This window comes from Abrus precatorius, unplaced genomic scaffold (assembly GCF_003935025.1).
Source record: "Abrus precatorius isolate BTA unplaced genomic scaffold, Abrus_2018 Scaffold9, whole genome shotgun sequence".
In the NCBI taxonomy this organism is placed as follows: domain Eukaryota; kingdom Viridiplantae; phylum Streptophyta; class Magnoliopsida; order Fabales; family Fabaceae; genus Abrus; species Abrus precatorius.
Genome location: NW_020874439.1, coordinates 35,488,130 through 35,513,978, shown reverse-complemented (window position 1 = coordinate 35,513,978; position 25,849 = coordinate 35,488,130). Strand labels below are relative to the sequence as shown.

Sequence of the window (25,849 nt, the reverse complement as noted above, 5' to 3'; positions counted from 1 at the left end):
AGTCTTTACAAAAATAATTAAACAATTTTTATATTTTTAAAAATATTGATTTTGATTTTATAAATTTTATTTTTTTAAAACAATTTGTTATCTGACATGATATATATATTTAGTCACATTATACCAATAATCATTTTAAAATGACAACTTATATAACATATCTAAATAATGCATGTCAGTCATAATAAAAATTATTTTGTTTGATTTTATTGTCAAATTGTTAATTTTCCGCTGCAGTTCTTAACTTTAAACAAAATATCCCTTAAAATTTTTATCATAGCAATTTGCTTACTAAATTTTAAATATTTATTGGTGATTCGCCAACATTTTATTTTGATTTTAACATCATGCGCTGTTGTGTCTATGTTTAATTTTCCATACAAATATTTCTTATCGTTGTAAAGGAAATGTTATTGGATTTAATTATAAAAAAAAACAGATTATATTTTATAACTTGGCATGATTGGACGTGTGATTTATTTTCATGTACGTTGGTTTGCTTGTTCAACAAGCTTTTCAAGGCGATGAACCAATGATAATCATGCGATCCAGGTCCTTAGTGCCAATAGCTTGTAAAGTGCAATGAGGCTTAAATCTTCAACCCTACGAAGTCCAAAAAGTACGTGAATAAGAGAGGGAAGGAGGTGTTATTTTCAAACGGATACAGAACCAAAAACAAAAAATGGTGTCTTTTTTTTAATACTGCCCTTTTGACGCTTGTGCGGCACGGATTTTGACCAATGTAGCAAGTTCACGTTGAACCTCTCATGCAAGTTTCATATAGACTTCACACAATGGATAATTTCAGTCTTGATGAAATAATCGTCATGGTTTGAAATTGGACAACTATATATATTTTTTGGATAAATTTTATGGTATAAGAGTAATAAAAATGAAAATGGATCAATGGTATATATGTATGATTATTTTATTTTGAATAATGATATAGATGAATATTTTATGTTTGATGATTAATTAATTAATTCAACACTTAGTTTAAAAAAAGTGTAATAAGAATGAAAAAAAGCGTAATCCATAAATTGGGAACCTGTCTGAAAATACAAAAAAGAGAAGGGGATTTACGAAAGAGTCCCTCGGGGAAGAGAGTGGGATGGGCCGAAGTGGAGCGATTGGGCCAGACGAACCCTAGGAAGGGGAATATGAGGGAGGGCGGCGAAGAGAGAGTGAATTTGGAGAGGAAGAGAGAGATTAGAGATATGAGAGGAAGAAGTTACAGTCCGTCGCCTCCGCCGCGTTATAGCAGAAGAGGAGGGAGGAGTCCGAGCCCCAGAGGGCGGTATCCTCCCCGTGGGAGTAGGGATCTTCCTACCAGCCTTCTTGTTCGTAACCTTCGCCATGACTGTAGGCCCGAAGATCTTCGGCGTCCTTTTGGTCAATTTGGTCCTCTCAAGGATATTTACCTTCCCAAGGATTATTACACTGGGTGAGTCCCCTCTCTTCTTTCTATTTCACTGCTTCTATTGTAATTAGCCAGTGAAGTTTCTTAGGTTTAGCAGTGATTTAGAGTTTTGAAGACATCAATCAATCAAGTAAGTAGAAGATGTTATTGGTGAAGCAACTTCACTTTCATTACATTATGAAGATGTTCCAAGTCTTGAAGATTTTCCACTCATCTTTAAACTACTCACACAAAGGTCAGCAGCCTAGTGCTTGCTTTACTGGGGGCTAAACATTTTTACTCTCAATGCGCACGCTTCACTTCTCACTTGCCAATTTTCCATATAATCAAATCCCCCCCTTTACACTTCCCATATTCTCAATTTTACTTCTCTCTGCAGAGAACCCCGTGGTTTTGGTTTTGTGCAATACGTGGATCCTGCCGATGCTGCCGATGCCAAATATCACATGGATGGTCAAATTCTTCTTGGTCGTGAGTTGACAGTTGTCTTTGCTGAGGAGAATAGAAAGAAGCCAAATGAGATGAGGTCCAGAGAGAGAAGGGGTCGATTTTATGATCGAAGGAGGTCTCCTCCTCGTTACTCCCGTTCGCCCCGTTACTCTCCATCTCCACCGCCGCGCCATGGATCTCGTTCTCGCTCTCGTGACTATTATTCCCCTCCTCCTAAACGAAGGGAATATTCAAGGTATGCATCGATGTGCCATGTAAATTGTCTATTCATTTAATGCTTATATGATGTGCCTGTGATTGAGAGCTGCTCTATTCATTTAAATTGTTATAATTTAGGCCACTGTCTGTGTTAATAAGTGTGTGCCAGGATCCATCAACTATGGTTAGTTATGCTTTCGTTGATAAGGCTTTTGTTGCAGATCTGTCTCACCTGAGGGTAGAAGAAGGTACAGTCGAGAAAGATCATATTCACAGCATAGTAGAGAGAGGTCGTTTTCACGTTCCCCACCCTATAATGGGGGTTCAAGGAGCCGTAGTCAGAGTCCAGCAATGGGCCCTGGCCCTGGCCGCAGCAGAAGTCCAAGTTCAAACCGTGGTGATGCAAGGGAATCAGCTCGTGCCAGGTCCCCCAGTCAGTGAGAATGCGTAGAGACCTGCCTTGGAATACTTGGTGCTTTAATTGTCTGAATATTCAGCAAATCACTTCTGTTTGCTGTTTCCTCAGCTCTGAGACAAATGGAGTTGGATTTTAATTTATGTGGTTTTATGTATCAGCTTTTTGTTGCTTGAATTAGACATCGTAGGGAAAGTTTAGTCCTAGTTGGATTTTGATTTGAACTAAACATCGTAGGGAATTTTAGTTGGATATTGGTATGGAATTTGCTAGTATTTGAATTAAACATCGTATGTTTTGGTGTTGTCTTTAAATGCGGGCGTTGATATGTTATGGATCGTCAAATCATTGCTGTTGCAAAGATACTTTTGTTGGTATGATGCACATCATAAATTTTACCTAAAATGCATATAATTGGATAAATACTATTATACATATTTAAACAAACAATTTCCTCATTAATCAAGATGGTTTTATACAGTAGTTATAATATTGTCGAGTTGAACCCTGATTCCTTTTTAATAGATCAATGATTACATTTAGTTTATATTTCTATAGTTTCTCTTTACATGAGTGAAGGCTCGCTTTGATTTCTGAGAATGTAAGGGAGAGAGTAGTTCTTGAGATTTTAAGGCTTGGTCACATTAATTCATGATTTTAATTTTGTTAAAACTCAACTTTAGATTCCTTGATGTGGATGTTAGTAGCTCTTAACAGAGCTGCTTATATGTGAGGTAAGCATTGGGTCTATGTAATCTTTAAGGCTTTGTTTGGACTGAGAAAAAGAAAAGAATTGGGGGCAAGGGAGATGAAAAAAATGAACGGAAGGAGGGTTAATAAAAAAAATTCAATTTAAGAAACTTAAAAACATGAAATCAAGGAGATCCATCAATTAATGCTATTTTTCATTTGCATATTCAGGTGTTGTGGATCATATATGTTAGAAATCAAGACAATACAATATAATCTTCTGAGTCTTTAGTAAGTTGTTTCAGCCAACTTCTATCTTATTTGATTAACTTGTAAATTTATTTTATCCAAACAAAGGTATTTGACAAACAATCTCACCCAATTAGTGTTTTAACTTACAACTTTTATAATTTTTTTCTTAATACTTCAATAAAATCCTTTACTTATTGTCCCGTTTAATATTATATCACTTATTCTGATTATTACATTATTTATACTAATTATTTATTTCTAATAAATTATTTCATCTTTAAACAAAAAAATTCAAAATTAATTACAAAATTTAGAAATTTAAATACTAAAAATATATTGTTATACAAAATGAAAAAAAAAACAATCATATAAACATATCATTTGTGTTATTTTATATTTATCAATTAATTTTATTAAACATTTTCAATTTATTAAATTAGTGTAAAACTTTTAGCTCAAAATTAGTTTTTAGATTTTAGTTAGTTTATAAATTATTTATACTAAACGTAGCCTATATTAAACAAGGTTTTTGCAAGCAGGTGTCATGCGATGTATTGCCTCCTTAATCATTATTTTTCTTTTAAAAATTAAATTATATTATTTTATAAATTTTAAAACTTATGCATTTATAGCAATAAAGGCAATTGCATAATTAGTTGAATTTAAAAAGGAATCAGAGAATTAAACCAATTAACATTTTTTTTAATATATTTAAACACTCTGTATTCGCATTGTAATATTAAGTCAATAAAGACTTTAATGCAATCAAGCCAATTAAAACATGGGAATTATGAAATTATAAACTGATAAAAATAAGCTTCAAGATAAAATGTGGTCTATAAAATTTTACAAACAATTTATAAAAGAACACATAATTTTTTTTATAAGTTGTTTTTAGTTTATTTAGTTTATCAAAATAAAATTTATTGTTAAATTTATGTTATAAATTATTATTTAAAATTATTTATTAAATAAGTGTTTAAATAAATTATACATTTAAATATAGTGAAAAAAATACGTATTTTATGTACAATTGTACACCTTAATAAACTTATAAAATAGAGATACAGTAAATAATTATTATCTTTTAACTTGTATGAAATGATGTCAACTTTTCTTTTTGTAACATTCCATAAAAAAAAGGCAAAAAAAGAAGAAGAAGAAGAAGGAAACATACGGAAAAACTTTATGTTTAAATGTAAATGCAATATATCAAATTGAGGAGATGTTTATTTATTATAATTTCAGTAAAATATACTTTAAACTTTAAAATTATAACACTTCGTATTAAAATTAACAGATATAAAGATAATGCATTTAAATTGAAATGATTTTATATAATTTGTTAATTTTGAAAAGTGTATTTCTTTTAAGTTATTTTTATATAATAGAATAAAATACCTCATTATGTTATAAATATTTAATAATAGTTGTATTTTATATTTTAAAATTCTGTTTAAACGTAAATATGTTTGTACAGTGAATGAATAATTGTTAATTTGAAGAGAAAAGCTAACTATGAGTTGCAATTGATAAGAATTAAAAGAGTTTATGTAAAATTGTTTTAAAAAAAGAGAAAAATGAAAAGAAGTGGGATGGTTATGGAGAAACACATCATATATTAGGGTATATTTGTTTGTGCTCTTCTGGAAATGGGGGCGGATCGGGTAGTGACCCGTCTCGGCTGGTAAACAAACCTTGCACGTCTCTCGTCAGAGACACTGAGAGAGAGAGAGAGAAGAGAGTGATTCTTCTTCTCTTCCATTCCATTCTCTCTATTCATCGATCAATACTTCAATACTTACTCACTTTCAATCTTCTCATCTTTTTCGATTCTCTCCCCAAAAATCAAAATCAAAACCAAAACCATCCAAGTCCTTTTGTCTCCCTTCCACTCCCACACAGGTACTCACTTTACATCAATACTTTCTTTTTTATATATATAAAGTTAATGATTCATTGATATTTGGTTTGGTAAATGCTTTGAATGAGAATATATTTTTCCTTTTGCAATTTTCTCATTTTCACTTGTCGATCTGATGCTTTAAATTTCTGCATCTGTGCATTCTTCCACTATCCACCCGCTTTTCGGTTAAGCACTTCTTGCTTCCTTCGATAAACTTTATCTGAATTCATCTTTTCTGCCTTTGACAAATCCCATACTTGTATCTGAATCGACGCCTCATTTTTCTGTTTTTCAAATCCACTATTAGTTTCTCTTGGCTTGGAACTTGCAGTGATGACAATTTGGTTTGCATTTTTCTCCAAACATTGATCTTTTGCGAACTCATAAACCTAAACATTTGCATTATAGTTGTTTGCTGTCTTTATATTATCTGACTGATATTCTGTGAGTTTGTTTTCTAATATAAAATTTTCAATAGCTGGGTTAGGTCACATTGGATAAAATTTTATGCCTTACAATTGCCCATACCCTGCAGTGTTCGATTGGATTCGTTCGACCCTACTTCAATCTATCTTATTGTTACTCTCGCTTCGTAGTAAAGCTCCATTTCCTTGAACATTCTTGTCTGAAATCTTTCTTCTACGCCTCCTGATTTCCAGGTTAAAAACTTGAATGATCTTTTAGCTCCCCCCCCCCCCTCTCCCACCCATCCTTGTTGGACATATTTCCCGGTTTTATTTTTATGTGTAAAATGGCTGTGAGAGGGACTGGATATCAATTTTCCTGTCTGTTGTATGCTGGGATAGTTCACTGATTTGGTTTGGATTACAGGAACTGATGGGGAAAAAAGTCAAAAAGAAGAGCCGGGCTTCTGCCAAAGAAAAGGGGGTTGCTACCCATTCTCCAAGAAAGGTTATGGAATCTTGCAACCTGACTGCGGAGTCTGTTGGTGAGGGGGTTTTAGTTGCAAAAGAGACAAATTCTTGCCCTCATATTGTAAAAGGTGTTAATTTAAATAGATTGTCTAGTATGATTGGGTCTTCTGGATCCATAAGATGCGAAGACTGTAGAGAAGGTGCTGCTGATAGGAGGAGTAGTAAAGGAAAAGGTAAACATGGGAAGAAGAAAGGTGGTGCATCATTAGACTCAAAATCCGAGTCAAAGTCTTTATGGGTCTGTTTGGAGTGTGGTCAATATACTTGTGGAGGTGTGGGGCTGCCTATAACACCTCGATGCCATGTGGTAGGGCATGCAAGGAAAAACGGGCATCCCTTAGTAGTTCATTTTGATAAGCCTCAACTATGTTGGTGTTTTCCTTGCAATATGCTTATTCAAGTTGATAAAATTGAAAAAACCGATGAAACCAGTCATCTTTCTGATGTTGTGAAATTGTTGAAAGGACGATCTTTGGAAAAATCATCAGTGGATATTGAGGATGTTTCCTTAGGGGGTGGCATTGTTAATTCAGAAATTAAGTCAGAAGATCTGTTAACCAATGATTCATATGGACAAGGGGGTTATGTAGTTCGAGGTATGGTTAATCTTGGGAATACTTGCTTCTTCAATTCAATCATGCAAAATCTGCTAGCTATGAATAGATTGCGGGACAGCTTTCTAAAGTTAGATGCTCCTGTTGGACCACTTATTAATTCCTTGAAGAAGCTTTTCACAGAAACAAACCCTGATTCAGGATTGAAAAATGTTATAAATCCTAGATCCTTTTTTGGTTGTGTATGTTCTAAATCACCGCAGTTTCGAGGATATCAGCAGCATGATAGTCATGAATTGCTCCGTTGTTTACTGGATGGGTTGAGTACTGAAGAACTAACTGGAAGGAAACAGAATGGTTCTCCCAAGATAGATGGGATCTCTTCCAATACTTTAGTTGATACTTTATTTGGGGGTCAGATATCTAGTACTGTATGTTGCATAGAATGTGGGCATTTCTCAACAGTGTATGAACCTTTTTTAGATCTTTCACTTCCTGTTCCAACTAAGAAACCTCCACCTCGAAAGGCCCAACAAGTATCTCGAACCAAAAAAGCAAAACTTCCACCAAAAAAAGTTGGAAAGACTCGAGTTAAAGTTAACAGGGATACCGATCCATTACCTGTTCAAAATGTATCAAACCAATTATCCAGCCATGAATCGTCTCGCCCTGATCTGTCCATCATATCGGTTTCTGGAGGGATGGGGACTTCTCCTGGTGATTCTACAGTACTGGGTTCTGAAGAAAGAAGCAGTGTGGCTGATAAAGATGACCTGTCTTCACCTAATTTGGTTACTGCTGGAGAGTCTCAACATATGCAAGTGCTCGACAGTGGTGCAGGGAAACCATCAGCTTCAGATAATTTTACATGGTTGGATTTTGTGGAAGCTGGAACCATGGTAGATGAATGTGATTTCATTTCCCAGAAGGAGGATGCTCCAGAGATACAGGATACTGAGAGCAAGGATAAATGCTTAAATGAGTTCCCTGCACAGGCTAGCTGTGAATCTAGTGGTTCGGTTTGTTTCCTAAAGGAGGATCAAGACCAAAGGCCTGATTCTTCAGCAAATGGGTGGGAAGATGAGATTCCATTACAAGTTCAAGGTTCAGAAGTGCTGTTACTTCCATACAAAGAAGAAAGTTCCTCTGCTGGTGAGATTGTTGGAAAAGATGGTGAGGGCTCCTCATCAGTTTTGGGTGGTGGTCAAGAAGAATTGGAGTTTGATGGCTTTGGTGACTTATTCAATGAGCCTGAAGTTGTTGTTGGACCTTCTCCCAGACCTTCTTCATGTAGTGAGGTCACAGAAGCTGGTTTTGTCATTGGAAGCAACAGTGAATCTGACCCTGATGAAGTAGATGATACAGATTCTCCGGTTTCTGTGGAGAGTTGCTTGGCACATTTTATAAAACCTGAGTTGCTCTCAGATGAAAATGCATGGCATTGTGAGAACTGTTCAAAAGTTCTCCAACGTCAAAAGATGGAAGAAAAAACACAGACTAGAACTGTATCCGATGGAAATGGGAGAGGAAGTCATGATGAACCATGGCATGCACCTAACTCTTGTCCCTTTAAAACCAAAAGCATTAGAAATGAGGACATAAAAAATGACAAAAATATAGAAACCTCTGTTTCACATGTTAAACATGGCAGAGAGCTTGAAAATGGTCAAAGAGATAACTTGAGTTTAATTAATGAAAGGGATCATGGGGCATTTGAAATGGAAGATAAACATAATGATGAATTACAGTCTTCAGGTTTTCATGAAGCTTGCAATGAAGAAAGGTGCAATCTTTCAGCTGCTGATTCTTGTATTACCGAAAATGTCCAAAGAAGAGATTCTCTGGTTTTAGGCAGTGATAACAATGACTTAGAAGAGACTGACTCAAGAAGTGTGAAAGTGAAGAGGGATGCAACTAAGAGAGTCCTCATTTATAAAGCTCCGCCTGTCTTGACCATTCATCTGAAGAGATTTAGCCAAGATGCCCGTGGTCGCTTAAGTAAATTAAATGGCCATGTCAATTTCAGAGAAGTAATGGATATTAGAACATATATTGATCCCAGGTATTGATATTTGTGTCATGTTTACCCCCATTATCCTTTTTTTTAAGTGTTAGGGTTATCATATTAATTTAATCACCAAAAATGTTTTGGCAATGGTTTCAGTTCATTACAATAGCAAACAGTTTGGATTTGTAAATGCAGTTTTGACTGTAGATATTTAGTCTGTCTCTTTTAATATACTTTATTGATCTACTAGGATGTAATTCACTCCCAATTCTGTTCAAACAGGTGCATGAATGAAGACACGTATGAATACCATTTAGTTGGTGTAGTGGAGCACTCGGGAACTATGAGAGGGGGTCACTATGTTGCCTATGTGAGAGGGGGCCAGAGGAACAGAGGGAAGGGTGATCGAGTGAATGAGTGTTCCACATGGTATCAGGCAAGTGATGCATATGTACGTGAAGTTTCCCTTGATGAAGTTCTTCGCTGTGAGGCATACATTTTATTCTATGAAAAAAATTTGAATGGATCGTCTACTTTTTAGGTTTTATATTTGAGGGAGGGATAGAGAGGTTTACTAAATTGATGAGAGGGAGATAAATCATTGCAGGTGAGTGTAAAAGCAATTACCGTATATTGTATACCATTTTTTCAACATGTAATGAGATCTTGAATGTACAATGCGATATCATAAAATCAAAAGTCAATTTTTCCCCTTAACTTTCTTTTGGTGCCAACTGTCAAGCAAGCTTAAGATATTTTGCTGTTTAAAATTGTGGGATAGGATTATCTGGTATGCACTCTGATCAAGTTCGCTGTATAAATGGTAATATTTTAGTCAGTAATATTGGAGTATCGGTGATACTTTTATCAAGTTATGCAACCAAAATTTACACCACTATCGCATGTAAAAATGAAAATGGACTTTTAAAATGGCAATTTTTTTGTGTATATACTGAAAAGATTGAGATTTTCCTTATTTGGTTTGGGGGCACCAAATACAGGTTTGGAAAACGGTGGGTTACGTGTGAGCATCGACACTAGTGTTTGAAATAGTGACATTTATCATTCAACTGAAAAATGAACTGAAGACTAAACTTTTACTTTAGTCCCAAAAAGAGTTTGGTTTAACATTTTAGTTTCTGAGACATTTCAAATATTACATTAGTCTGTAACTTTTTTTTTTGTCATGTATTTTAATCTCTGACGTCAGACTCCGTTAAGAAACTGTTACAGAAGACTGAGCTGTTATGTTAAGTATTACGTTAGAATTCTACTTGGCAGCAACGACGTCGTTTTTGGAAGCTAGCGTGACACAAATAATTGTGAAACAGAGTCATCATCATTTAAACTCCTTTTGTCCAAATTGAATCACATATTTCCTCATTGTTGTCGAAGAACCCTATCTTAAGTCCACACAAAATTTTGCCCAAATTCTTGTTCGTAGTTGTGTTTGGGGATGAAATATTTAAAGATTACAATTTGTTGTAGAGAAAAAAGGGCTAACAGATGGAAAATTCAGTAAAAATAAATTTCTTAATTTATTGAGTCATTTTTTTAGTTTGGGGATAAATAACCCTAATTGTTTTCTTTCTCCTTAATCAGTGTGAATGTAGTTATTGGAAAATACTTTTTGTTTGTTATTGAGAAAACAACAAGAGATGGTAGGAAGTGGTCTCTGGTAGGCAGTAGTTCACTAGTTCCCTTATGTTTTCTACGACTTTTTGGTTTTTAAAATTAAAGAAAATAATATTAATGAAAGTGACCCCTTTCTGCATGGTTTAACCCATTTTCCCACGTGCGTGCATGACTTTTACTGTTTATTTAGTAAATTAGTTTAAAATTGTAAAAGATTGCTGACTTTTTTTTATAATTGTTTCTTTGTAAATGCAGACAATTAAATTTTACATTCACCATAAAAAAAAAATTTTGGAAGAAAATGGAATTAAGAAAGAGTATAGGTGGGATAAAATTGAGGTTTGGATTGATGTTGATGAAGATATGATAGATATTTTTAACTTCATAAACTTTGCCAAGGCAATGTGATATTTCAGTTACATAAAAAATATATTCTGGTTTGACCCTGATAAAGAGTATGATGAATGTTTGAAATTATTAAAATATGATGCAGATGTGTTAGAAATGAGGGTTATTGTTAAGAGGAATAGAAAAGAGATGCATGTCTATTATGAACATGAGATTGGTACACCACAATTACTTGAAGACAGTGAAATTCTAATGTCAGAAGGCCCTAAAGTTAATATCGCAACAATGGAAGAAGAAATTCAAGTTGAACAAGCAACAATAGAAGAAAGTATTGAAGTTGAACAATCCAGCAACAGAAGAAGTACAAGTTGAAGATGTAACAGTTGAAGAATTAGAAGTTAAAGATATAACAACAGTCCACAAAGTACAAGTTGAAGTTGATGAGAAACAACAAAAGAAAAAGGCAAATAGAAAGCAAATAGGAAAGGAAAAAGGAAAAGGCAACTCTAGTAAATCAGTTGGAAAAATAAGAAAAAGAAGTTTGCAAATTGGAAGCCATGAAAGACAACCTTCAATCTGCTACATCGAGAAAAAATAGAAAAAAAAAAGCATGGGAAAAGAAAAAGGAAAAGGGAAAGAGACAAAAAAAAAACTAAAGGAAAAGGTAAAGAAAAAATGACCTATATTGATAAAGAAGATTATTTGCATGAGGAACTTTCTGAAAATAGCATAAAAGATGTAGAAGAGGTGGATCATAGAAAAACATACTACTGTGAAGAAAGAGAAGAGCATTCTGAAAATTTATAGAGGTTTGAAGAATTAAGAACTCCAGCAAAGTTAGCTGATGAAGATAGTAACAAGCAAGTTTTTTCCCAAATTTTATGAATTTGCAAAATTTGAAAATGTTAACTTGGAGTTGAGAATGAAGTTTGAAAGTTTACAATCTTTCAAAAAAAGTGTTAAGGATTATACAATTTAGATGGGAAGAGAAATAAGGTAGGTAAAAAATGACAAAGTAAGAGCAAGAGCCAAGTGTAAACATGAAAACTGCAAGTGAGAAATATATTGTGCAAAAAATAATGTCACACATAGCTTCCAGATTAAGACTTTTCTCAGTGAACACAATTGTGGCAAGATTTTTAAAAACAAACAAGGAACACAAAATTAGGTTGTAGGTAAGCTTGTTATAAAACTAAGGAAACACCCCAATATGAAACATTCTGAAGTTGTTGAGTACTTAAAAAAGAAATTTGGCATGCAGATAGAAGATACAAAAACATACAGGTCAATGGTTAAGGCAAGAGAGATTGTAGAGAGAAATGAGAAAGAACAATTTGGGATTGGGAAGTTGTGGAACTATTGTGGAAAACTTTTGAGAAGTAATTCAGGTTCAACTATCAAAATAGAAACTGATCGTCAAGTTGAAGGTCTATCGCAATTTAAAAGATTGTATATATGTCTTGCTGGGTGCAAAAATAGCTTTAAGGCTGGATGTAGACCAATGATAGGACTTGATGGTGCATTTCTTAAAGGTTATCATTGAGGACAGTTGTTGACAGCAGTGGGACAAGATGCTAATAATCACATATGGATAATAGCCTATGTTGTTGTGGATGTTGAAAATAAAGAGAATTGGCAATGATTTTTTATCACTCTTACATGAAGATATAGAATATTATAAGCAACATGGTTGGAATTTCATATTTGACATGCAGAAGGTAAACATCTACGTAGGATGAAGTTACTCATTACTTAGAATTAACAGGACTTAATTGCATGAATAATAAATCAGATAAGGACTAAATTGCACGATTTTTATTCTATTAAGGACTAAAATGAACTTTGTATTTTACTGCAGGGTTTGATTCCAGCTTTGTAAGAAGTGATGTCAGGTGCACACCATAGGTTTTGTGTGTAGCATCTATGGCAAAATTTCTGTAAGCAATGGAAGGATAAAGCCTTAAAGCACCTTGTATGGGAATATGCAAGATCAACCACCATCTCATAATTCAATGCAAACATGTATACAATAAAGACAATGTATGAGAAAGCATAGGCATACTTAAACAAGTGGTCAAAAGAGGCATGGACTAAGGCATACTTTAGTGAATAACCAACGGTGGATAACATCTATAATAATAACTACGAGGTCTTCAACTAAAGATTGTAAATACAAGGTGTAAATCAATATTAACAATGCTGGAAGAAGTCTAATGCTACATCATGATAACAATTAGTATCAATAAGTTGAAGTTGGTAGCTTATGCATGTCAGTTGCCTCCTATACAGCAACGTAGGTTAGAGAAATTAAAACAACCAAGCATTAAGTGGACACTAATATGGGCAGGTAAATATAATCCTAATTTTCTGATAATTTTTAGTAATATAACATTAAATTTGTCTTAACTAAATTTTTATCATAGGTGATGATGATACTCATACATTTGAAGTGCAATGTTCCATAACTAAGGTTGTTTTTCACTTGGGCAACAACACATGCACATGTAAATTTTGGCAATTAACAGGTTAGTTAATTCTATATGATGGCTAATGTGTTAAATTTATATGAATATGTAACATATATAATTTTTGATATTTTTTTTCTTATAATTTTTACAGGTATGCCTTGTATGCATGCTATTGCTGTAATAACATATTAAAATGAGATACCAGAAGATTACTACCATGGATGGTTAACAATTGAAGCATGTTGTGCAACCTATGAACATCATGTTCAACCATTACAAAGTCAAGATTTTTGAGAGAAAAGTGTTTTAATTTCACCATTACCACCAACTGTTAAGAGGACCGTAAGCAGAGCTAAAGAAGCAAAGAAAAAAAGATAAACAAGAAAAGCAAACAACTGAGAATCCATAGAAACATAAATTGAAAAGAAAATTGCCACAGGTTAGGTGTTCATGTTTATGGTTAACAATTAAAGCATGTCGTGCAACCTATGAACATCATGTTCAACTATTACAAAGTCAAGATTTTTGAGAGAAAAGTGAGCTAATTCCACCACTACCACCAACTGTTAAGAGGACAGTAGGCAAATCTAAGAAGTAAAGAAGAAAATATGAACAAGAAAAACAAACAACTGAGAATCCACAGAAACATAAATTGAAAAGAAAATTGCCACAAGTTGGGTGTTAATGTTGTGGAGTTCTAAATAACAACAAACAGACTTATCTTATACTGAAAAAGCAAAGATGGAAGATTCTCAAGCCCAAAACAACAACTTAACATAGCAGTCCATCACCATACATGCAGAAGAAGTCTTAACACAATAATCTTCTGTTGTACCTACAAAAGAAATGCCAACAGATGCAGTACCACAAGAAAAGAGAGATAGAATTAGGCCTAAATTAACCATTAGGACAAGGTCATCTGCTGCAAATGTTTCCACATCACCTCAGCAAAGTCTACCACCATCTTTACCAAATGAAAAGGGAGATGACTCTGTAAAAGCTGCACAATTCATGCCAACACCTGGAATTAGGACTGCAGAATGAGTTGTTGCGATTATGTTACTTATTTTCATTATTTTTTTTTGTAACAAGTTTGTATTATATAAGACTTGTGTCATTTGGACATATTTTATTTAGAATAGTTATTTTAATTGGACAAGTTGTCATATTTTAGGTTCTACCAATTTAAGGCATTGAATGGTTTTATTTCCATTCAGTTTTTTATATTGTTAGTTATTATTTAGTATTTTTATAATTTTTAAGCCAAAATCAGGTAGTAAGTATTTTCAATTAAAGTATAAAGATAAAATTAGGGTTTAGAAAGAACACATGTTAAAATTATAAGAGATCGGGAGTTTTTATATTAAAAAGTACAATTCATTATTTCATATTAATAAGAAATTCAAAATCAGTACATATTTTGTAGATTCATTTTGGCTGGGTTTAGCTTGGAATTTCTTTTACAAAGCCCATCCCAAATTCTGGTTATGGCTAAAAATTGGTTGGTCAATCTCCAGTTCTATTTTTCTTTTTTCTTTGGCGAGAACTTTTCAATGATTTATTTCCACTAAACTGTTATTGTACCGCTCTGAATTTTGTAATATTGAGTACTATTATAATATTTATGTGCATATATATATGTATATATATACATATACATATACATATGGAATGTACACTTGAGTGCATGATGAATATTAAATGATAATGTGTGTGTATATATATATATATATATGTGTGTGTGTGTGTTGAGAATGTTTGACTGTGACTGATCTGATTGAAATAGGCTAAGTGAGGATGTTGTAGGGTGCCCTCGCTGTAGCAAGAAAGCATTGGATGAAGGGCGTAAAACTGTGCTGTTCTCGCTGTAGCAAAAAGGTACTGGGAGAGGGGATGAAACTGTCACGTTCTCGCTGTAACAAGAATTTCCTTACTGTAATGAGAGGGTAACAATGAAATGTTCATTTTTAGGTGTAATCTCGCTATAATGAGATTCTGAAGAAATCAGAGTGCAATTTCCTCTTAGATTTTTCTCGCTGTAACGAGAGTATCACGACCAGAAGGGGATTTAAAGGGTTAGGATTCAAGGGAATGGGTTATTTTACATTTCCCTTCCTTTCTTCTACAATTCTCTCAATCCCAAACCCTATTTCAACGATTAAATTGCCTCCAAAATCTTTTGTAAGTAAAATTGAAGGTTGAAAGCAAGTTTGTGACATTTGGAGGTAAGTTTTAATGGTTAAAGTTTTAGTTTCTCGTTCTCATTCGCTGTTTTCTCGATTTTCCTTAGTTCTCATGGTATTCTTCCATGTATTTAGGATGAAATTCGTGTAGGGAGCATCTCCTTGGTTGAGTTCGTGAATGGGTCTTTAATTTGAAGTAAGGAGAGACTCTACCCTATCTCGTTTTATTAGAATTTCATTTATTTGTTATGTATTATAATGTGGTTAAGATTGGATATGGAAATATGTGCGTTTCGATGAATTTCTCATGCTGTACATGGAGTGTTAGACATCGGTTGGTATTATGTGTGCTGAAATGATTGAATAACTTGATGAATGAGGATTATGTCAAAATCGTTGTGTGTATGAAATTGATGTGCGTTAAATGTAACGCGAATGAGTGTGGGCACTTGTGCCGTGTGATGTGAATGAATGTGGGCATCAATGTCGTGTATGAATATGAATACTGTGTGTGATTAAGAACATAACTAAATTGTGTGTGAAGGGCATATTAAATACGGTTGTAAATATGCTATGAATGATTCAGCGATACACTGGAGGTGTGAAAGATGAGGACGGTAGAAATACCTTGGGGAAGAGAGAGTGGTGGTGATACCAACAGTGAGCGTGAGTGCACCACAGGCCACACTCTCTCCTCCTGACTAGACCTCTGACCAACACCTTTGCCGAACGACTCGTGACCGCATACGTGGTATCCGTTATGCAGGAGTAACCAGCGACATTCATGGTGTGAAATTCTGATCACAGTGCCACAGTGAGAGCGTGAATACATGCAGTGAGTGCACGTGTATGTGTTAAACGTTGTTGGTGCAGTGAGTGCATCAGTTGTGAACTGAAATGGAAGAACTAGAAAGTGTTATTTGTGATTTATTATGCTTGTGTAAAATGTGTTAAAAATTATGTGAAATGTGTAAGGTAAGACTCTATGTTTGTTTATATGTGTTGGATAGTATATAGTACTTACCCTTATATTTATTTTTCAGTGAGGGATGGATGAAACTGCTATAGGGCTTAGATTTTATTTTGAAAATATGATGTATTTATATTAGTCCTGTTGCAGTTACTTGATCAGAATTTGTAAACCCTTACCATTTTGAAATACTTGTTGAAACTATGCTTGGGAAAGTCTATTTAAATTGAGAATTTTATTATTCTCATTTTGTGAAATTTATTATTTTGAAATTAAATTTAAGGTGTTACAGTTATGACTTAGAATGACTTTAAAAATCTGTCTGTGTCAATATGCCATTTATTTTCAAGTTACTACTACTTGTCCAATTGTAAATAGATATTTTTCAGCAAACATAAACTATTGTTATCACACATCCTGAGAAGGCGTATTTATTATTTGCTATATATAAAGTTATCACTTATTAGTAGCTGACAAAACAGGCTAGAAAATTGCTCTGTTTCATTCTTATTTTCATCAATTTTTTTACTAAAATATAAACAAAATGAGGGTCAACAATTATTACAAAAACATTCTTTATTAATATTAAATAAAATTTATCATTATCTTACAACAAAGTACATGACAATACACATTAAAATACAAATAATATGTACAAATAACTTTAATTTCTTAATTTCAGTTTCTAAATATGTTATTTTGGCAGCCGGATTCTTCATCTATTCTTCATTCACAACTGCTGCACTTGTAAGAGGAGACATTACTTGAGAGGTTGGATAATTAGCAGCATTATAACTATCCTCCATGCTATTTTTGCTATAAGCCATGCAAAATAAGTGCAATGTTTACCAACCTACACCATGTGTAAGAAGTAATTTAATTTATCAGAAATGGCAATTGAACACAACACTAAATTAACTTTGTTTACCATATATTTGGGACATCCAAAGAACAATCTTCCAAGATTAGCTTCTGTTTGTGAAATTCTAACCGCTACTTTTAACTCACAATGACAAATCTTGCCATTTCGTTTCTTATTTTGTTCTGATGATAATCTTAAAGCAGAACTTATCAGAGGGCTTCTATTGCTATTACTAGTCATATAAAGTGTTGGAAATCCAAATCATGCAAGGAAGGAATGAACCTAATAATAGAAGCAAGATACCCCAATAATAGAAGAAAAAAAGAAACCCAAGAAAATCAAGTAACCCAATTGTAACCATGAACCCTAAACCCTAATGGTGGAAGAAGACTAGAGGCGTAATATATATACTGATATGTTTGATTCAATTTAGGCAAAAGGAATTTCAATGACAACGACACTGTTTCACAATTATTTGTTAACAGTTTATTAACGGGTCTGATGTCAGAGACTAAAATGCTTGACAAAAAAAGAAATTACAGAATAATGTAATATTTTAAATATCTCAGTGACTAAAATGTTAGAGGATTAAAATAAAGGTTTAGTCATGAATTGAAAGTTATCGATGTATTAATAGAGTAAATGAGTGGTATACATCCTCAATTTCTTCCAACCTGAGAAGCTTTTAGATGCCTAGTTGCCAACAACGATTCCCATCAAAGCCTCCTAAAAAATAATGAATATCTGGGATCTAAATGAAGCATGACAGTTTTGATAACTGTATTCTCAAATCTGTTAACAATCATTAAATGCGGATTATAACAGGGTAGTACAATCTCTCGTATTCTGAATTTTCAATTTTTTCCATCATTAGAGTGGTCAGTAAAAATAAACCAATACCGATATAGGAGAGAGCTTTATCTTATATGATATTAAATGTACGCAATGAATGCAACCCAAGATTCCGATATTACTTTAAAAGCATTATATAGACTTAAATATGTATATCACAATAAAAATATCGCTAATCATCTCCAGCCTAAATAGATTACAATCATACACATTCCTTGGGCCTGTACATGTTATAATATTTGAGTGTTAGCAGAGTATATTGTTCTGATATTATGTAGTTGCGTTTAGTCATGTGACGCTTTTAATTAGTACGCTCCCTATTCAGGACATAGACCTTGTTTTAGGTATGTCAATTAGATCACATTAATTCTTTTTCCGAAAAAAAATATTCATAATGGGTAGAAAAAGTATCCGTCAAATGCTAAATGAGAATTTTCTCCTTTACACCGCAATAGATAGAAAATTAGCCAATAAAATAGGTATAAAGAACTGAGCAAATAAAAAGAAGTTAAAAGTAAGAAATTTCTTACTTGAAAATTCCGCCGTCAGCCAACTTATTTCTTTGTTCATTCTTTTCATCATTTAAAATTTTATATCCCAATCTTATGCTTTACATATATATTATTTGTTTGAATTTTCTTTCAAAGTAAAGACACAGATCACGCACACAAAAAAGAAAAGTATATATATATACTCAAATGTGTGTGAAGGAAGGGATGTAAGCAAAGAAAGCATTGTAATATTAATATAAACAGTAATTAACATTAAAATCAATTAAAAAAAATAATGTCCTCAATCTAAACCAGAGTTGAGGGAATTGAGTTCCACAAAATTGTTAAAAAAAATTATACAAAAGAATGAAATTGTAGTGAAAAAAATGAAATTTATTCTAAATTTTTTAAGAAAGAATAGTGTTATCAAGTAAAAATTGTAATGAAATTGTTAATTATTTAATCAATGATTGTATGTGCACTTTATTCTCTAAATTTTTTCTGCATATATTCTCAAATTAATTATTTCCAAAAATTTTAATTTAGTCCCGTTTCCCAAAAATCTAAACTATTTATATTTTTCTACTTATTTAATGAATTATTTAAACATATATCTCTTAATTATAATATTGGAATTTTCATTTTTTGATTTTACTTAAAATAAAAGTTACCTTTACGTAGAATACAAAAAAAGAATTGCTAATAGAGCAGAAACGAATTGATGATCATAGCAACAACTGCATAAGGATAGATTACTACTTTATTTGGAGGGAAGGCTAATAAGTTATAGCCTTGCATGCACAGAAACATTAAACGTTTCCCAAACTAGTACAACAATTTAAACTTAAATTTTTGAGTTTCTTTTTGTTATAGTTTTAGTAGAAAGCAATAATGACAGACTGCACGGCATGGATGGTTTTCACAGTGCATTTGCTAAATCCTGCCATTTGAATGACATATTCCCACTCTTTGAGGGTACGCTCCTTGCCAAAATTAGTATGCGCCATCATTACCATGTCCAGCATCAGTCCTACATCCTTCAACCCATCATGCTTTCCACCTTCAATCACTGCCTCCACAATAATAACCCTTCCATTTTCCTCTGGAACAGCTTCCCTGCATTTCTTTAAAATATCGATGCACTCTTCGTCTCCCCAGTCGTGCAAAACCCACTGAAATTGAGTAACAAATTAATGAATCTGTCTTAACCATACAATATGATAATTAAATTGACAACACATGTACCTTAAGAAAAGCAGCATCAGCTTTGGGAACGCTTTGAAACATGTCGCCTGCAACATGTTCCAGCCCATCACACTTTGGAGCCTCAGCAATGACATGAGGAAGATCAAAAGTGATTCCTCGAATCCAAGGGCAAGCCTTAACAAGGACACTCATGGTGGTGCCGTTGCCCCCACCCACATCCACCAAGGAGTTGAGACCATCAAATGCCTCGCTGCAACTTTCAATGATAATAGGCATAACAAGCTTAGAATCACAAGCCATTGCTTCATTGATGAGGTTGCTGTGATCAAGATTTGACGCAGCATAGCGCCACACATCTTCACCGTGAGCCTTTTCAAATGAGGGATTGCCATTGGCCAAGACACGAGCACTTAGGCAATGCCATGGTGCTAGCATTACAGGACTACTCTCCAGCAAAATCAAAGCTGCCATGCTATGTTGTCCCGTTTTCATCAAACGCCGAGACAAAGGTGTTTGAGCATAGCCCGGGTAGCCATGGCTGGTGGGTATGGCTTTGAATATCTTTCGGTGTGTGAGGAACCTCATGATGCGGTTCAGAAGTGAAGGATCACAGCCTAGAGTTGTTGATATCTCCGACAGTGTCATGGGTCTTCCATGAGCTTCTATGGCTTCAGCTATGCCCAGTTCTATGGCACATTTCACCACTGCCAGTTCCACAAACCCAAATATGTACCTCCAAATATCCACTTGGGCTTGTGCTTCTTCCTCTTCTTCTTCCTTCTCCCGCTCTAACATTGCCTCTCCTTCTATTTCTCCCATCTCTCTCTGGCGTAACTTCTCAACTTGGAAAGCTTCATTTATAGAGATACATGTCAGTAACTAAAAAATTTTAGTTAATAATTAAAAATATATTAAAAAAACATATAAAAGAATACTTTATTAATATAAAATAGTTAAATTTAAAATTTAAGTTTAATTTATATTAATAATTTTAAAGTTTAAATTTGACTAATTAGTTTATTTATAATTCTTTTATTAGATTTAAATAATTTTTACTAGTTTATTATTTAATAAAAATTTCATACTTAAAATAAAGTAAAATAATAATAAAATATAATTTTTATTTACATCAATATGACTTCAGTTGAAATATTTAAATAATTGATTTTAATTTTAAATTTGAATTTATTTAAATAAATAAATAAATAAGGTTGATAAAATTTAACAGCATATTTATTAAATTGTGGGACTGACTTCAGTTGAATTAACTCATTTACACAGCGACTCCCGATATGTTAAAACGTGGGCCTCATTTCAGCTGAATTATTGAATGCAGTATTCACCAAATATGAACCCTCACTTTCAAAGGGCGCATGATCATCTCTTGTGTTAATTATTACTTTCTCCATCTGCACATGTAATTCATTCTATTTTTACCACACGTCAGCTCATAAACACCCACTTTCAGCGTACTATTCTTATATTTCTTTACCCATTCCACGTCCAAACAATTAACATACATTTCTGAAAAGAAAACTCATATTAGTGATTCATTTTATTTACTAATTTTGTACTTAAATTAAGGTACAAACAAGGGCCAAATATGGTAATGTACTCACCAAACGTAAAAGAGTATGCAGAAATATTCTCTGTAATGAACGTTTAAAAACAAACAGGCTAAGAGAATTAGAATAGATGGGGCTTGGTGCAGCTGAACTAGAATAAATTTCCGACAGAGATGGACCGCTCTTTAAATAAAATAATATATAAAATATGATGATGCTATTTTTTATAGATTGCATTTAGTGGAATAGATTCGCCGAATCATGCAGTAGATTTGCCTTCAGTACTATGAAATAAATAAAACTATATAATTTAGTCACATTGCTATGCTCGATTAAATTATTTTAAAAAATACATTATATAATTATTTATAAATTTAATAAAATTATAATTTAAAAAAATAAATATTATACATATTAATGTTAAATATTATATCATACTAAATAAAATTCAAACTAAATTAGGAAATTTTAAAAATTTAATATAATATTAAATAAAAATAAAAGAATTCAAACCAAATAGAGCAGTATGACATTTGATGACGCCAAATGAAGAGGGCATTTCCTTAAATACATAAAACTTTTGTCCGTCGTGGCCGCTGTCAGTGGCTGGGAATGCAATTTGTTTTAATTTAAATGAGAAAAGCTTCTTTCTTTTCATTCATAATACCGAGAAATAGGCCTCCCTTGCTTTACTTGTTTGTTTCTAATCATCAATCTAAAACATTTCTTTGTCAATCAATGAATCAAAGTTCCAACTAATAGCAGTAAAGAAAAAATAATCAATTCTAATGGCAGACATTATATCCCCATCGATTCCCATTTTGTTATGATCCAATTCTTTTTAGATTATTAATTGTGTTTATGTGCACAACCATCGAGGCTGCTCAAGAACATGTGTTATGTATGACAATTAAGATTCAATATTATTTTAGCATAAAGATATATCATCCTGTCACAACTCTTTTTTACTTTCTTTCTTATTTGCTATTCTCTATCTCATTTTTGTGTTTATCATTTTATAACGTCCACATTAAGTTAGTACTACAATGATTTATCAATCAAAACACAAGAAAGATGATACAGATAGAGACACTATTGGGTTAAGTGATACCAACAACCCTGTTAATGAGAGTGGGCCAAATAATGAACCAAATTTCATAAACAAGTGCTTGAGACACAAACCTCAAGACCCAATTTCTCTTTGAATGCATTTTTTACAAATCAAATTATTAGTTTTCAAATTTTATAACGTCAACACTAATTTGGCCTAAAAACAAAAGCAATCTCAGTGAACTTAAGTATAAATTTTATTATTTAGCAACTAGTATGAGTTTTATCTATTCCACAAAAAAAAGGTAGAATATATGAGGTGTGAAATGTCTAAATTCAACGTAAAATGTTTCAATAAATAACAGTAAAATAATGAATGTTAGTAATATATATTTTTATTATTGATTATAATGCATTAAAAATTATAAAAAAATACGAGTCACATTTTAATTGAATAATTTTCACTCATATTTTTATAATTTTAATAAACTTTAATTAATAAAAAATATATCAAAGTGTATTCTAAACACTTTTTTTTATAAAAAATATGTGATGTTATAATTCTTTTTGGTAATGACAACACTTTGGTATTTATTTTTTAGGTATTATTTACCAATTATAATTGTAATATTTTTAATTAATAATTTAGACAAAATTATAATTGCAATTAATAAATAATACTGATTCTTCCTTTTAGTAAAACAAAATAAAAGCTTATAACTTGTACTGTATAGTTAATAAGTTAACTAAAAGTCTGTAACTGAAGCTTATAGCTTATAATTAGATTATCAAATTCGACTTGTTTAATTTAATTAACTGTATAATTGCATGCTATTTAAAGTAATTTTTCATAAGCTAATTTTAAAAAATTACAAGCTCTATTTAATTTTTCAAACCAAATAACTCTACTAACATTTTGAAAAAACAAGTTACAAGTTTATATCATTAAATAGTTTTGTGATATTTTTTTTTCCCATATTAACAAGGATGGATTTAGGGGGATAGACATGGGATATTCGATGGCTTTCAAATTTATTTTTTTTGTTTACACGTAGACTCCAATTCTTTATTTTGAAAAAAAATCTATTATCATGTATTATTTGCGGTCCTTTTAGACGTTTTCTGAATTTGTCTATGATTATATATATATAGGGGATCATCAACTAACTAATAGAGTGAAAAGATACTTTAAATTAGTTAAAATTGAATTTAGGTTTCAAATTGCAGGGGTTTCGTTTTAAAAAAGAAAAATAAAAATTAAGAGCATGTTTAATTTTTTAAAAAAGATATTTTTTCTGGTTATAAAAATAAAATATATTATAAATTTATATAATATTTTATTTTTAAAAAGGAAATAATGATGGCATAAAGGCAAGGAAAGGAATAATGATATATAAGTTGGATCGAAAAGGCATCACGAGTGACTAAGATTCTTTACATGGAACTCAACTATAAGACACAATTCACAAGACAAAAATAGCATCTTTGTAAACCCCGTTCTTCTTCGAACCCAACCAATTAAAAGCTTCTTCCACGTTCACTTGGCACTTGGCACTCTTGGCAGCAAGATCCCATATGGCATGGACAACTAAGCAAGGACACTAATTTGGTTCTCTCATCAGTTAAACCTTGAGAGCAGAAATATTGTGATGAGTTTATCATTTTCTTCGGTGGCAGCAACGCCTTCTTGCATCATCGGAAGCAATAGGCAACCATCTTCTACAAGATTTCATGTTATAAGGTCGGAAGTGACAGCAGCTCCCAAGCATAGAACAGCGAGCGCGTTTCCCCAGTTGTCAAAACAAGGAGTTCCTCTTGCTGACTTACACGTACAAGAGGTTGTTCACAGACAGTCTCAGCCTCATGTTGCCACTGTTATTAGTCCTTCTACCAAGCCACCCAGTTTTCTGAAGGATGCCTACGAAATGTGCAGAAATATCTGTGCAGAATATGCCCAGACCTTCTATCTAGGTACAACCCCTCTTTCAACTTGGATGTGTTGTCTCACTTTTCCCTTCATAACCATTTCATTATCTACACAGGAACTTCGCTTATGACGGAAGAAAGACAGAAAGCTATATGGGCAATTTACGGTAAATACTTTTTTACATAACAAGATAGATATCAAAAAGTTGCAAGCAAATATGAAGATTAATTTACAACTGGTTTTATTGAAACGCTTCTCTGCAGTTTGGTGCAGGAGGACTGATGAACTGGTTGATGGTCCTAACTCTGTCCATATGAGCTCTGCCGTTCTTGATAGGTGGGAAGATAGATTGCATGGCCTTTTCAATGGACATCCCTATGATATGCTTGATGCTGCTCTTACTGATACGGTTTCCAAGTTTCATTTGGATATTAAGGTCTGGTGATTACTAGAATACTTCTTTTTACCTATCCCCATTACATATATTCATACTTGAGAATCAGATATCACACTAGTATATATGTCATTGTTATACATCTGGTTTTGCCGGATCAACTCAATTTTTTCATTCCAGCCTTTCAGAGACATGATAGAAGGAATGAGAATGGATACAAGGAAATCCCGATACAAGAATTTCCAAGAGTTATATCTTTACTGCTACTACGTGGCGGGAACTGTTGGCTTAATGAGTGTTCCAGTAATGGGTATTGCCCATGAGTCTGTCCTCCCTGTTCAAAGTGTATATAATGCTGCACTATATCTGGGAATAGGAAATCAACTCACAAACATTCTTAGAGATGTGGGGGAGGAGTATGTTTCTAACTGATTATCTTCACTTTAATGGCTCCTCTTCTGCTTACTTTATTATATCCGAAAAATGACCTTATAGAATTGTCAACTTCTTTTAATTAGTGCATTAAGAGGTAGAGTCTACCTTCCCCAAGACGAGCTTGCCCAGTTTGGTTTATGTGACGACGATGTTTTGTCAAGAAACGTCAGTGAAAGATGGAGAAAGTTTATGAAACAGCAGATTACAAGGGCAAGATTCTACTTCAACCGGGCAGAAGAAGGAGTTTCTCAGCTTGATAAGGCCAGTCGTTGGCCGGTACGTACATTTTGCATTGACTTATGATCTTCACTTCGTCAGTTTGATATATTAAAATGAGTGGAGAAAAGGCGTTGAATCAAAGGGTTAACACTTTTCTATGTGTGTGATTTGCAGGTTTGGTCCTCATTAATATTGTATCGTAAGATCTTGGATGCAATTGAAGACAACGACTATGACAATTTGACAAAGCGAGCCTATGTAGGACGAACTAAGAAATTTGTGCTGTTGCCTCTAGCTTATACAAGATCTCTCTCAAATCCCAAAACGAAACTTCATTATCTACCAAATTAGAAGCCGAAAACATAGTTTTCATGCGACATGCATACGACAAAAATGCAAGAAATTAAAATAACGAA

General features: G+C 33.0%; 4 protein-coding genes across 6 annotated transcripts; 3 read left to right on the top strand and 1 right to left on the bottom strand.

The window, feature by feature from the left end:
• The first annotated feature begins 1,074 nt into the window (after nucleotides 1-1,074).
• Nucleotides 1,075-2,890, top strand: LOC113849867 (serine/arginine-rich SC35-like splicing factor SCL30A). Its single transcript, XM_027480081.1, has 3 exons — nucleotides 1,075-1,444; nucleotides 1,800-2,105; nucleotides 2,290-2,890. Exons 1-3 carry the CDS (start codon nucleotides 1,161-1,163, stop codon nucleotides 2,507-2,509), a joined length of 810 nt encoding a protein of 269 aa, XP_027335882.1. The 5' UTR covers nucleotides 1,075-1,160; the 3' UTR covers nucleotides 2,510-2,890.
• Nucleotides 2,891-5,073: 2,183 nt separating this feature from the next.
• Nucleotides 5,074-9,542, top strand: LOC113849197 (ubiquitin carboxyl-terminal hydrolase 2). Of its 3 annotated transcripts, XM_027478912.1 has the most exons (4): nucleotides 5,080-5,330; nucleotides 5,867-5,990; nucleotides 6,163-8,882; nucleotides 9,111-9,541. In XM_027478912.1, exons 3-4 carry the CDS (start codon nucleotides 6,169-6,171, stop codon nucleotides 9,367-9,369), a joined length of 2,973 nt encoding a protein of 990 aa, XP_027334713.1. In that variant the 5' UTR covers nucleotides 5,080-5,330; nucleotides 5,867-5,990; nucleotides 6,163-6,168; the 3' UTR covers nucleotides 9,370-9,541. The 3 variants fall into 3 exon arrangements, with proteins under 3 accessions (XP_027334712.1, XP_027334713.1, XP_027334714.1); XM_027478911.1 differs by lacking the exon at nucleotides 5,867-5,990 and having other exon boundaries at nucleotides 5,074-5,330; nucleotides 9,111-9,542; XM_027478913.1 differs by lacking the exons at nucleotides 5,080-5,330; nucleotides 5,867-5,990 and having other exon boundaries at nucleotides 6,079-8,882.
• Nucleotides 9,543-19,512: 9,970 nt separating this feature from the next.
• Nucleotides 19,513-20,662, bottom strand: LOC113851450 (acetylserotonin O-methyltransferase-like). The gene is made up of 2 exons (XM_027481937.1): nucleotides 19,883-20,662; nucleotides 19,513-19,809 (listed from the first exon to the last, which is right to left on the bottom strand). The coding sequence occupies exons 1-2, from the start codon at nucleotides 20,660-20,662 to the stop codon at nucleotides 19,513-19,515; spliced, it is 1,077 nt and encodes a 358-aa protein (XP_027337738.1).
• Nucleotides 20,663-24,107: 3,445 nt separating this feature from the next.
• LOC113851327 (phytoene synthase 2, chloroplastic-like) lies at nucleotides 24,108-25,784 on the top strand. The gene is made up of 6 exons (XM_027481791.1): nucleotides 24,108-24,429; nucleotides 24,501-24,551; nucleotides 24,649-24,821; nucleotides 24,960-25,195; nucleotides 25,298-25,490; nucleotides 25,608-25,784. The coding sequence occupies exons 1-6, from the start codon at nucleotides 24,108-24,110 to the stop codon at nucleotides 25,782-25,784; spliced, it is 1,152 nt and encodes a 383-aa protein (XP_027337592.1).
• The last annotated feature ends 65 nt before the right edge of the window (nucleotides 25,785-25,849 follow it).

Excerpts from the sequence above, each read along its gene's own strand:
- LOC113849197 (XM_027478911.1), top strand. The coding sequence starts at position 6,169 with ATGGGGAAAAAAGTCAAAAAGAAGAGCCGGGCTTCTGCCAAAGAAAAG. Across the intron at positions 8,883-9,110 it reads AGAACATATATTGATCCCAG|GTGCATGAATGAAGACACGT; the intron begins GTATTGATATTT and ends CTGTTCAAACAG.
- LOC113851450 (XM_027481937.1), bottom strand. The coding sequence starts at position 20,662 with ATGGGAGAAATAGAAGGAGAGGCAATGTTAGAGCGGGAGAAGGAAGAA. Across the intron at positions 19,810-19,882 it reads CTGATGCTGCTTTTCTTAAG|TGGGTTTTGCACGACTGGGG; the intron begins GTACATGTGTTG and ends ACTCAATTTCAG.
- LOC113849867 (XM_027480081.1), top strand. The coding sequence starts at position 1,161 with ATGAGGGAGGGCGGCGAAGAGAGAGTGAATTTGGAGAGGAAGAGAGAG. Across the intron at positions 1,445-1,799 it reads CCCAAGGATTATTACACTGG|AGAACCCCGTGGTTTTGGTT; the intron begins GTGAGTCCCCTC and ends TTCTCTCTGCAG. Across the intron at positions 2,106-2,289 it reads AAACGAAGGGAATATTCAAG|ATCTGTCTCACCTGAGGGTA; the intron begins GTATGCATCGAT and ends CTTTTGTTGCAG.
- LOC113851327 (XM_027481791.1), top strand. The coding sequence starts at position 24,108 with ATGAGTTTATCATTTTCTTCGGTGGCAGCAACGCCTTCTTGCATCATC. Across the intron at positions 24,430-24,500 it reads TGCCCAGACCTTCTATCTAG|GAACTTCGCTTATGACGGAA; the intron begins GTACAACCCCTC and ends TTATCTACACAG. Across the intron at positions 25,491-25,607 it reads ATAAGGCCAGTCGTTGGCCG|GTTTGGTCCTCATTAATATT; the intron begins GTACGTACATTT and ends TGTGATTTGCAG.